This window comes from Dromiciops gliroides, chromosome 6, assembly GCF_019393635.1.
Source record: "Dromiciops gliroides isolate mDroGli1 chromosome 6, mDroGli1.pri, whole genome shotgun sequence".
NCBI classification, from domain to species: domain Eukaryota; kingdom Metazoa; phylum Chordata; class Mammalia; order Microbiotheria; family Microbiotheriidae; genus Dromiciops; species Dromiciops gliroides.
This window is the reverse complement of record NC_057866.1, coordinates 94725102-94738450: the sequence shown is the minus strand read 5'-3', so window position 1 is coordinate 94738450 and position 13349 is coordinate 94725102. Positions and strand designations below refer to the sequence as shown.

Below are 13349 nucleotides of genomic sequence, written 5' to 3'. Positions count from 1 at the left end.
AGCATCTTTCCATTTAGCTGAATCTTCCTTTTGTTTCCTGGTTTCATTCCTTTATAGCAAAAATATTCATATCAATGGGATTTGGTCCCTCCAGCATAATGTCACCATGTTGGTCATTGGGCAAGGTTCTCACATTTAGAATTCTAGCAGCATTTATTATTTTATTTTTTATTTGGAATTTTCCCCAAGTTACATGTATAAACAAATTTTCACATCAATTTTTAGAACTTTGTGTTCCAAATTCTCTTCCTCCCCATCCCCCTTTAAAAACTCAAGCAATTCAATATGTTATCTAGCAGCATTTATAAAATGTGTCCCCAAACCACTGAGCCTCCTTTGCCCCCCTTTCCACCAACACTGCCACAGTCATTGATGAAGTGGAAGTGAGTTCTACAGAACTGCGGTCACTGGGTATTTTTTATTTTTATGGTTTACTATGGCCAATATACAGGTGTTGAGCTTTTTTTCTTGTTATACTTAGCCAGTTCATGGAAAGCAGATGCCATCTGCTTACTGGCATAATAGATACCACAAGTTTTTAAAGCATAATAATGCCTGTCAGCATAAGTGTAGTCTTTCAGACTTGAGTGTCACCTCCATACCACAGTAAAGCCTTTAGAGTACGTAGAGTAGTAGAGTGGGTGTATTAAAAAATGTGAGGTATGGACAATGTGAATAAGCATTTTTTTAATTGCTCATTCATATACTTCCCTGAAGATTAACCCTATTTTTTAGTTTAGAGAAGTTTTGCCTTTGGCAATGTTGACTCCTTTTCTCTGCCCCCACCCCCAACTCTATTTCCATCATTCATTATCTATGGTAAATGCCTTTTAAAATGACAGATACAGATTTTCTAGTGTTCTTTACCCTTTAGCACTGATCATAATAATATATTCCAATTTAGTTATTTCTATTATGGTTAGATAATATAGAACATTCTTACATTTCCACATATTAAATCTTAGCTAAAAGTAACAGGGCTAAAGCATATTGTTGTTTTTGTTAACCCATGTGTGTAGATCAGTCTATATTGGTCATAAATTCTTCCAGGTCTTGTTTTTCTTTGAAGTGAGTTGTAACTGTCGTTTGGTTTTGCCTTTTTTGTATACCCAAGGCTTAGCACAATGCCTGACAGCATGGTTGGTGTTTAATAAATGCTTGTTGATTGATTCTGTTTTCAAACAGTGTGTGTTTTCAGTACACATGATTTGGGATCCAGTCCTATTTTCAAAAATACTTTTCATATCTATATGTGTGTGTGTGTGTGTGTATGTATAGTTCAACTTTGGCATTTGTCCATTGATGGTTTGGTGTTTTTTGTTGTTGTTTTTTAAAGCTTGATGTTTCTCATGAGTATTTCTTTAAATGACTTTTCCTTTCTTGAAAATTAGATTTTTCCTTTGTCTTTGTTTTTTTCTTTCCTTTGTCTTTGTAATGCTATTGTTTTATAGTTGTGTCTTGGTGAATCAAAGCTAGGATCAATCTTACATTGCTAGATAGAGCACAGACCCTGAAGTCAGGACCTGTGTCATATCTGGCCCCAGACACTAGCTGTGTGACCCTGAGCAAGTCACTTAAGCCCAATTGGTTCCCAAAAAGGAAGAAAAAATAAAGAAATGTGATTGGTCCTGAATGTCATTTATAGAAAGGAAAATTTTGTTTCATATTTATGGGACATTCCTAATAATCAAAGGTGTCAGAGAAACTAGCTGCTTTATTAGGGACTGACTTCCTTGTTACTAAGGGTGTTCGAGCAGAGCCTCTTAGAGTTGTTGTAGAAAGATTCTTGCCCTCCTGAAGCTGGACTAGTTGCTCCTACCAGGCCTGTCCATTTCTAGGATTTTATTCTAATGAAGTTGGCTCTCCTGAACAGGCACTTTAGTAGAATTAAAAATTTTTTGCTTTATTACTGTCAGTCAACAAGCATTTATTAAGTGGCTACTATATGCCAGTCACCATGCCAAACACTAGGGGTACAAGGGCAAAAATCAGTTCCTACATTCAAGAAGCTCACAATCTAATAGGAGAATTGACATATAAACAACTATGAACAAACAAGACACTGGGAAAATTGGAGGTGATCAGTAGAAAGAAGGGATAGCACTAAGTGAAATTGGGAAAGACTTCTTGTAGAAGATGGGATCTTATCTAGGACTTGAATGAGGCTAGGGAAGCTAAGAGATAGGGATGAGGAAGGGTAGAAGTCCAGACATGGAGTACAACTTGTTTGAGGAACAGCAAAAATACGGGTGTCACTAGGTTGCAGAGGTTATCTGGGAGGAGGATGGTGTAAGAAGACTGGAAAGATAGGAGGGAGATTGTGAATGCTCTTTGATGGGCGTTAGCTTATGAAATTGCTATTGGAAGGTAATGTGGAAATTAGATAGATAAATGGACAGAAACATTTTTTTCTTCTTAAAGGCTTGATCCTGGAGGGGTTCATTTATAGTGGTTTGGTTCTTCAGTTGGGGGAAGAAAACAACACTTACAACTTTACTGTTTGAAGACTAGGAAGGAGTGACTCTCCATCTCTTCATAGGATTTAGCCAATTTCCCTTTCCTGCACACCTTTTTGGGGGGGGGGCAATTGGTGACTATGGTAAGGCTAGCTGGTTGATATTTAAACAATATGAGAATGGAAGACATTTGGTTAGAGCTTTGAATACCAGTGTTTCCATCCATAACTTTATCACTTCATTATAAAGCTGTATATAATCTCTCTTTCCTCTCAGCCTTTTCTGTGTCTCTCCACCCCCACCCTCCATCCCCTTCTCCCCAACTCACCCAATGAAATAAGTGTCAAAAGAAGTTTGGATTTTGGCTGTTTCTTTTTTTCACACAAGTAGAAATGAGCTAACCCTTGGCAGCCACCACTCAAGTTTCAGATTCCTCACACTGCCTGAGGGAAGTCAGGAAATGTGGGGCTTTTCGTGAGGCTGTCCAGTGGCCCTCCCCGCCCCCCTTTCCCTTAAACCCCCTGAGCAACAGGAAGTCAGACAGAAAGCAAAGGAAACTAGTCACTGCTCAACAGCTCAAGTTGACCAAAACCTAGCTGAGGGAGTCCCTGAGGGGAAGCAGAGCCAAGCCTGCGTGGCATGTGGGCTTGTCAAGTCCATGGCAGAAGCAGGGATGTGGTCACTTGTCTCTTCTCCCAGACTCTGAGAAATTGATGGATTCATTGGTACAAAGAAAATACTCCTTTGGTGCAGCCTACAGCAAGAAAGCCATGTGCAGAATAAATACTTTCAGGTTAGTGTCTTGGGGAACAAGAACCTTTTCCACCTTTTTTTGTTTGTTTCTCTCCTTTTAATACTTGTTATAGCATTTGTCTCAAGATGTATCTTTATAGTCAAAGGACTCATAGAAGGAATTCTAGAGATTGCCTCCTCATTTTTGTAAAGATCAGGAAATTGGTTGGAACCCATGGAGATTGACTTGCTTGGGTTCTCACAAATTGAAAGCAGCAGAGCCAGAATTCTCTCTCTATAGTCTTCTGACGCCTGTGTTTCTCTCCAGTACAGAGTGCTTGCTTTATGTAACTGTGTGATGGGAGGGCACAGTTGGGGTGGGAGATCAGTAATCCCACCCTAGTTGGACCTTAAAATGGTGATGAGTATGATGATGATAATACAAGCAACTTTTACTTCCATAGTACTTTGAATTTTATCAAGTACTTTCTTCTCAGTTACCTGTGAGGTAAGTGGTGTGTTACCGTCACCATGCAGGTAACTCAGAGAGACTCAGAGAGATGAGGTAACTAACCCCCATGGTTTTTTTTGATGGTTAGTAGAGAATCAAAATTAGTCTTGGAGTTAAAAGGGACCTCAGAGTTAATGTAGTCCAACGCTTATCTGAGTAGTAATTCTTCAGTGGCATCCCCAACAAATAATAGTCATCTATATTCACTTGAAGATTTACAGTGATACAAGAACTCACTACAGACAGAATTAATTATTGGGAAATTGAAATGGGATTATAGGTAAGGAAATTTAGCAGTTTCATCCAACCCTCCCATTTCCCAAATAAGGAAACTGAGGCCAAAAAAAGAGAGGAAGAGGCTTGTGCAAAGTTTCTTTGGAATATAGCTATGTCCCAATTTGTGTGAATAATGAATCCCATGAAAAGATCACATTATTTGAATTCGCACTGGATTATTTCCATTGGGATAGAACCAATTACCGTTTTACATATAATTATATTTTTAATAGTTTGAAATATAATTATATGTAAATCATGGCAAGTATAATTATATTAATAATTTTATGTGTGTAAATGTACATACATACACATGTGTGTGTGTAGCTCAATTGAAATATCCAATTCCAATTCAAATAATAGAACTACTTCATGGGGATTCATTATCCAAACTAACTGGGACCTAGCTGTACTGTTAGAATAAGGTTCTCTCAGCAATACAATGGTCCAAGATAGTTCCAAAGGACTCATGATGGAAAATGCTTTCCAAATCCAGGAAAAAAAGATAACTGTTGAATCTGAATGCAGATCAAACCATACTATTTCTATTGTTTTTGTTGTTTTTCTTTTTTGAGGTGTTTCCTTTTTGCTCTGATTCTTTTCTCACAACATGTCTAATGCAGAAATATGTTTATTGTGATTGTACACATATAACCTGTATCAGATTACTTGCTGTCTTGGGGAGGGGGGAGGGAGGTAGAAAAATTAGAAACTAGAAATATTTAACTATCTCTAAATGTAACTGGAAAATAATAAACTATTTCTATGGGGAAAAAAAGAATAAGGTTCCATATTCAGACATGCTGGAGACATTGTAGTGTAGTCCAAATTCAATTCAACATTTATGAAATACTTACAGTGGGAAATAGATTGTATTTGGCACTGAGGATATAAAAGTGAAAAATTACATGTCTCTGCCCTAAAGAAACTTATAGTCTAATAGAAATAAAACTAGGCATGAAATCAGGAGCCTCAAGTTCAAGCTTTGACTTCATGACTTATTAACTGTGGGATCTTGGGAAAGTCAGTTCATTTCTGAGCCTCTCTTCCTATAAAATGGGGGTAAGAGTGCCCTTACTGTCTACTTTATTAGGTGTAGTAATATTCTAATGAGTTGGTAAAATACCTTTTAGCAGTAAAATGCTATATAGCTGGAAATAGGTACAACCCAAAACACCAAGGAGACTTTTGAAATGCATTGATGTTCATATAATTGTTAGAGTACCTCTTAATGTACTATGTGTACATTTCTCACTACAGTGGACTCAGTCTTGATAAACATTAAGCTCCCATCTTGGTCAGTATATCTTTAGACCAAAAACAGCTATTTCAATGGGTAATTGCTTTGTGAACATTTACTGCTATAAATCCTGTGCTATTTTGCTCTTCTTACAAACCTGTGAAATCCCAGAGGTTTAAGATCCACTAGTTTAGCTCAGTCATCCCAAGAAGGTTCTTGGGACCACCTGAATGTCACTTATCAGAACTGGTATTCAGCACTACTTAAATGAAGACTCACTCATTCCCGACTCATTGATGTACATAACACACAAAAGTGTGTGTGTGTGTGTGTGTGTGTGTGTGTGTGTGTGTGTGTGTGTCTCTGTGTCTGCCTGTCTGTCTGTCTTGGTCACATTCCTACTCTCAAAGAATTTACAAACAGACAAAATAGCTCCAAGCTTTCTAATTATCCTTTTCCCTTTGTGAGACTTGGAGTTTACTAGATTTCTTGCAATGTCGAGACATAAACTTAGAATATAAGAGCTGTAAGGCAGCACCTTATAACATAGAATGTCAGTCAGAGCTAGAAGGGAACTTAGAACATGGAATGGGACCTTAGAGCATAGAATTTCAGGGTTATAATGATATCTAGATGAATAAAGCAATGGCTAGAAATATTTCCAATGGAGAAACTATGGAAATATCAATGTAATTTTCTATTTTAAAGCAAGTGAAAAAAGTAGGAAAAGAAACAAGAAAACACTTGATGGATTTTAGTTCTTGTTCTTTGATTATATTTTGCTTTTTTGTTTGTTTTTGTGGGGCAGTAAGGGTTAAGTGACTTGCCCAGGGTCACACAGCTAGTGTCAAGTGTGTGAGGTAGGATTTGAACTCAGGTCCTCCTGAATCCAGGGCTGGTGCTTTATCCACTGTGCCACCTAGCTGCCCCAACTTTGTGATATAAAAAGGTTTTCGTGAAAAGTTTAAAAAAAAAAAAAGAATGATATCGAGAGTATGATGTCAGAGCTAGTTCTTAGAGATCATTCACTCCAACCCCTTCATTTTACAGATGAGGAAAATGAGGTCCAGAGAGACAATGGAACATGGCTTTCATTTTTATAGACCCACCTTCTTCCTTGCAAGTGATATTTTATTATGGTTGCTGGGAAAGCTGAAGGAGGGCACCCCACAACTCCTGGAGTTGCTGCTGTCTTAGGGGGGAACATGGTTTTTGCTGCCAACAGTCCAAGGGAATTTTCTGTAGAATCCAGATCTGAAGGTACAGTCATTTCTGCTGACTTGAAGGATAGAGAAATGTGAGCTATAAATTTTAGGGACAAAAAATTTTTTTTTTCTTTAAACAAATTTTAGGGGCAGGAAACATCCTTTGGCCGCTGCTATGTGACATGTCAGTTCATGAATTCATAGACTTAGAGCTCATCTAATCCAACTCCTCTCACTCCATTTTGCCAACATGGAAAACGCAGCCCAGATCCACCCTAGGGAGCTGATTGACCTTTCAAGAGGCCAATCAGTAAGCACTTATTAAGCATCTACTATGTGCCAGGTACTGTGCTAAGCACTAGAGATACAAAGAAAAGCAAAAGCTGCCTTCAAGGAGCTCACAATCTAATGGTACATCAATAAAAATGTGTTGGGGAGGGGAAGGAAGAGGAGGTATAAGTACATAGACACATTTTAAGTCCTTCCCGAAACCCAACCCCTTTCTGAACTTTTTTTGGCTGTCTACACTTCCTCCTTATTTAGAAAAGTAGAACCTTTTATCCTGATTTCTAGAAGAGCAGGTGGTGCACTGGAAATCAGAAGCAAATTGAGCTGTGGATAGAGTACTGGATTGGGAGTCAGAGGACCCAGGTTCAGATACTAACCCTGCTACTTACAACTTGCCTGTGTGACCTCAGGATAATTATTCTCTAAGCCTCATTTTCCTTATTGGTCAAGTGGAGTGGGAGAGTCGGATTAGATGATCTTTAAAGGGCCCTTCCATCTCTAAATCCGTGAACTCATGAGTTGAAATGTCACATAACAACCAAAGTATGTTTCCTTCCCCTAAAGTTTACAGTATGAACCTCTCTCAAAAGGAACCCCTGTCAGGTAGAAATGTAGTGGAAATTATTATGCCCTCACATCTGGATTCTATAGAACATCCCCATGGACTGTTGGCAGCTAAAACCAAGGCCTCTCCAAGTTAGCAGGAATGTTATAGAACTGTAGAGTTTTCCTCCTTCAGCCAACCCAACCACCATGATTCAAGTCAACTGTGAATTAGAAGGTGTGTCTCCACAGTTATGGTCACTCCTATCTCTATAGGGGTCTGAGTTTACAGAATGCTTTCTCTACAACTGCCATTTCAGGTAGCTAGTATCAACACTATCCCCATTTTAAGGATGAGAAACTGAGGCTCTGAACCCAGGTCTTTTGACTCATCTCACCATATCTTCCTCCCTAACTCCCTGCTTCCATGTTTGTGGGGCTCTCATGAGCAGTACTTTCATTTACTTCCCCAATGAGGGATTGTCAGCTTTAGTGTTTCTAGAACCAAATCTGCAAAGACCATCATCATACAAAGTCTTGATGCAAGCTTCTTTCATTTCACTTTTGGGGGAATGTTACCTAAAATGAAGTGTTCTGTCTAGAGTCTTTGTGGGAGGCACAGGTGGGTTACAGGGGGAGGAAGGATGGAAGGGCTCATCTTCAATTTGGGTTGGTCTGGGTACCCTTTACCATTAGATCCCAGAAGCATTCCAAATGAGAAAAAAAACACATAAATATTAATTCAATTTACATAGCAGTTTCAGGTTCCCAAAATGCTTTTCACAGCACAGTCCTATGAGGGAGGTTGTATATTATTATTCCCATTTTACACACTTCTCATGACTAATAAGTGTCTGAAGTAGGATTCAAAACAAAGTCTCCTGACTCCAAGTCCAGTGTGCTATCACACAACCTCCCCTTTTTGGGGGGAAGAGGTGGGGGTGGAATGGGAGGGAGCCATATTTGGGATTGTTGGTTTGGTCAGGGAGAGTATTTCCCAAGAGTACTTTCCTTCCTAAATTTTCACAACTCACCTTAACTTGAATGTCTTGGGCGTTTTTTCTTATTTTTATTTTCTCTTTTTATTCTGATCTTAAATACCAAATAAAATAAGCACTTCCAAGTAAAAAACAGAACAGGAAAAGAGGACTGTGCAGGCAACCATGACTTCCAACTACATACAGCTACAAATTTTTGTATGTGTTTCTTCTTTCTTTGATCTCTTTGTTATATAAGCCTAGTGGTACTTTCACTGAGTCAAAGGATATTCAGTTTAGTGATTTGGGGGGCATAGTTCCAAATTGCTTTCCAGAGTGGTTGGACCAATTCAGGCTCCACCAACAGTATACCATTGTATGTGTTTTTTCCCACAGCTCTGTCAACATTTGTCATTTCCCCTTTTTTCTTGTCATTTCACTTCTTTGATGGGTGTGAGGCAGAGCCCTAGGATATCTTCTTGTTGTGACATTTTTTCCATTAAGTGTCAGGAGTGGTGGGGAACTCAAAGAAGACAACTTTGACCCTGCCTTTTATCTCTGGGGGAGAAAAGACTAAGATGAGTCAATTGGAAAATAATTCAAAACTTTTTACTGTAAAATATGGTAATGAAGTCAGTTCATTAAAAAAAAAAAGCCATTTACTTAGTGCCCCCTAAGTGCAAGGTGTTGTGGGCAACATAAAGTCTATTGGACAAACATTTATTAACCTATGGGTAGGAGTATACAATGTTCAGATAATACCTGATCTTTGTCCTCAGAATTTGCAATGGGTATGGATTCAGATAATTATAATACAAGGCAGAATGCAACGTGTTTCACAAGAAATGGCAGAATACTCTAGGTATTTGAAGGAAGAGAAGATCATTTCTTCATGATGGAACATCAGGGAAAACTTAGAGAACAAAGCTATTGAGCTGAATGGGCTCAAGTTTCAAAACGAATGATATGGAGAGACTATAAGGCAGGGCTGGGTGGAAATCTGGGGATCAGGAAAGGAAGAGGTGTGTATGGACTGGAATTGCCAATAGATCATGTAGAATGTACATTCCACTTGACTCCTCCTGCGTGACTCATCACTCATTAAATGTATCATTATTTGGGGATTTAGAATTGGAGGGGGGTGGGAGTTGCTTAAGGCATCTAGTCTCTCCCTATCCCACATAGCTAAGAAGCCTAGAGAAGGAAATTGACTGGCTCAAGGTCTATAACTGGGTCTGCTGATCCCAAGTCCAATACTCTTTATGTTACACCATGATACTATCCCCTCCCCCCCCCCACCCCTCCCAAAGTGAGGCAGCGGGGAGGAGTATCCTTCAGTTTTACAGGTGTTCATAATCTCTACGCATCTCTGAAGTTTCTTCTAGCTCTAAGAAATGGATGTAGCAAAGGCAGGGGGTGGATATAAAGCTAGTAACTTAATACTTTAGAAAGCAATAGTAATTCTCTCCTCAACCCCCAGTGGAACCAAAGCTTCCCCAACTTGTCACCTGGACAATGCTGGGTTCCTCACCCCAGTTGCAGTTCAGCAAGGGGAGGGGCTTGTCCTGTGGCTTCCCCTTCAGCGAAGGCAGAAGATTTTTCTGCTACCTTCTCATGGTGGGACTGAGCCGGAAGTCCTGTGGTCAACTACGGGACTGAATTTCCCACCGAGGTGCAGAAAGCCTGCTGTCCAGCTGACCCACAGAGTTCCTCCCAACCTCTGGGTTCAGTTTTAGTTGTGTATGCTTGTGCGCCTGCATGCATACTTGTGTGGATGTGCATACACAAAAGGGCCTGCTTCAGTATTTCACACAGTTTCTCTTAACTCTGACACTAGAGTTGGAAGATGGGACATCTTCCTCCCTGAATCTCATGGATTCATGGGTCTGGGGATAGCTTAATTGATAATAGTCTAACTTACTTTTCAGGTCAGCCTTCCTGTCCTAGAAATCCACCCACCAAGTTATTGCTGGAGATTTCAAAAAAGAAAAAGAACCAGTCCTTATATTGAACACTCTGATACAGAATTAATGAAGCCCTTTCATGTGCATTATTATCCCATTTTACCCTTACAACAACCTGAGGAAGTAGGGAAAGTAGATGAACTTCTGGGCCTCAATGTCCTCATCTTTAAAATTGGGGGGGGAGGGCATGGATTCTACATCTTCCGTGGTCTCTTCTAGCCCTAAAGCCTTGATCTTTTGAACTCCATTTTACAGTTGAGGAAAGTAGGACCCAGACCTAACAGGCAGTTCTGGGCAGAGCTTGGAAACTAGCTTTCTACCACAACACAGTGGCCTGTGCTTTATTATATTCAGTTCAGTTGTGCCCTTCCCTTATGCATTTATCATTTTTAAATTGTAGTTATCCCTGTGCTGTCCTCTCTCCTGGGCAAAGCTGTAACTTAGCTCCTTGAAGATAGCACCTGGCCACGGGCCCTAGTACTTAGTTCCTCTTTGATGTGCTTCTCCCTTGGAGTGGTTCACTTTCATTTTCTGGCTATGTTTCTTAGCCCCTTACCAGAATACAAGTTTTCGGAGGACCTGGGTCTGAGTCTCTTCCAAACGGTGTCTCATCTAGCACCTAGCATATAATAAGCCCCTTAATAAGTATAGTATTAGTAGGATTGAAACCCTACCTCCTCCTCCAGAAAGCCTTCCCAGAATACTCTTGTCCCTGCTTTTTCTACCCTCTCCTCTTCCCACAGTTCCTACTACTTTGGGCTGATGTGAATGTACCAGGGTCTCAAGGCCCCATGGAGGACTGCTATAGAAGCAAGCAGGCTACCTGGGAAAGAAGGGCAGCTGCGGCTTGGTGGACCGCATGTGAGAATGTTATTTTAGAGTCCTCTCAGCAAGCTTGGTCTCTGATCATATGGTATCTTTTCCTGTTCACCAATTTAGACATGTCTCTAGGCTCTTTGCATCTCTAAGGTCTCTTCTAGCTCTAAAAATGGACATAGCAAAGACAGAGCAAATATTAATCCAGCAACTTAGAAAGTGATAGTAACTCTCTCCTTCTCTACCCCCAGTGGAACTGGAGTTTCCCCAACTTCCCTCCAGGGCAAGATGGTGCTGGGATAGAGTTGGAATTTAGACGCTGCCTCAAACACTTCAGTTGGTATGATCCTTGGCAAACCATTTATCCTGTGTCAGCTTTGGTTTCCTTATAGGTAAATAAGAATAAGGGGCAGCTAGGTGGTGCAGTGAATAAAGCACTGGCCCTGGATTCAGGAGGACCTGAGTTCAAATCCGGCCTCAGACACTTGACACTTACTAGCTGTGTGACCCTGGGCAAGTCACTTAACCCTCATTGCCCCCCCCCAATTAAAAAAAAAAATAAGGATATTATCTACCACATAGGATTATAAGGAGGGTCACATGAGATGAAGATCTCATTTGGGGTGGATGGACACATCTTGTATCAGTGCATGATTGATGGATACATTTCACTCTGGGTGGTGATCGGCCTTCAGCAGTATACCCCTTCTCCAATCCATCTATCATTTACATGGCTACCAAAATAATCCTTAAATCTCTATATAGATGTTAGCTATTGCTACTGTGCTGCTTCCTCCACCACCTTCCCTACAGTTGGGCATTCAAAAGGCATCACTTAAATAATCATTAAAATTGAGTTGAGTGCCAGTGATCAGAATCTTGGTTTTTGGTTTTTTTTTTTAGTCTATCCCACTGTGAAAAAGGTCTCAGACTTTGGCTCAGGAAGTTCCACTGACTTTGCCTGAAAACAAAAGGTGATGAAGTTATTGTGCAAAAGTAATTGATTGAATTTTCATCATGCTTTGTACACCACCATCCCCTCCTCCATATTTTGCAATACTGAATGTTTGGGGCTATGCCTCATGCTACTTCCCCTTTTTTCTCCCCATCAGACTAATGCACCAAGAAATTTATAGGAAGTGACATCTCCAATGACATATTCAATGACATCTTGGCTCTTGCACTGGGGCATGCTCGATGGATGGTTTCATTTTGGAGGGTGATGGGCTTTTCCTCTCACCACATACCCCTTCCCCACTCTAACATTTACATGGCTTCAAATATTATTATCCCAAGACAAGTGTCTACTCATGTCACTCCTCTGCTCAGAGTCCCTCTCTGGTTTCCATTTGCCTATTAAAGTATGAATCATGGTTTTTAAGGTTCCCCCAGAATCTGGTATTACTGTTTTTTTCTTTTTCTTTTTCAATAAATACTCCTTTATTTAAAGTTATGAGTTCCAAATTTTATCCCTCCTTCCCTCCCTTCCTTCCCCTCTTCCCGAGTCAGTGAGCAATCAGATATAGATTATACATGTGCAATTTTGTAAAACATTGTCATATTAGTCATTTTGTACAATAAAACTTGAATAAAAGAAAAAATGAAAGAAAGTGAAAAATAGCACGCTTCAGTCTGTGTTCAATCAATATCAGTTCTTTCTTTGGAGGCGAGTAGTACGTTTCTTCATCATTAGTCCTTTGGGATTGTTTTGGATCATTGTATTGTGGAGAATAGTTAAGTCACAGTTCTTCATCAAACAGTATTGCTATCTCTGTGCATGTTCTCTTGGTTCTGCTCACTTCAGTATACATCAGTTCATACAAGTCTTTCCAGGCCTTTCTGAAACCATCTTGCTTATCATTTCTTATAGCACAATAATATTCCATCACCATCATATACCACAGCTTGTTTAGCCATTTCCCAATTGATGGGCATTCCTTTGATTTCCAGTTCTTAGCCATTACAAAAAGAGCTGCTATAAATATTACTGCTTTTTCAGCCTTGTTCCTTTATTCCACTTCATATACATGCTATGATCCAGCCAAATTAAACTGCTGTCTGTTTTCTACCCTTAACATTTCTTCTTTATTCCACTTCATATACATGCTATGATCCAGCCAAATTAAACTGCTGTCTGTTTTCTACCCTTAACATTTCTTCTCTGGGCTCCATTCATTTGCACAGTCTATATCTCCTGTGTTTGGGACACACACTTTCCTTTTCTCTGCCTGTTGAAAATTATTTTGTCCTTCAAGGTCTAGTTCCACAGAATCTTCCCTGATCCTCTCCTTCCTAAATTTTCCTAGAGAACTGGGATCACTCCTTTATGCCAGGGATCACA

General features: G+C 39.8%; 1 protein-coding gene across 3 annotated transcripts in view; it reads left to right on the top strand.

Moving 5' to 3' along the window:
• SH3BP2 (SH3 domain binding protein 2) overlaps positions 1–13349 on the top strand; it is a 114060-nt gene that overhangs the window by 76383 nt on the left and 24328 nt on the right. Inside the window, exon 1 of one of the 3 annotated variants that reach the window (XM_043973269.1) lies at positions 3045–3249. The exons of the other annotated variants lie outside the window; for them this stretch is intronic. Within the exon in view, the coding sequence (XP_043829204.1) occupies positions 3170–3249 (80 nt within the window). The 5' untranslated portion in view covers positions 3045–3169. Of the gene's footprint in view, positions 1–3044; positions 3250–13349 lie in introns of those variants that run through there. 3 annotated transcript variants of the gene reach the window in all.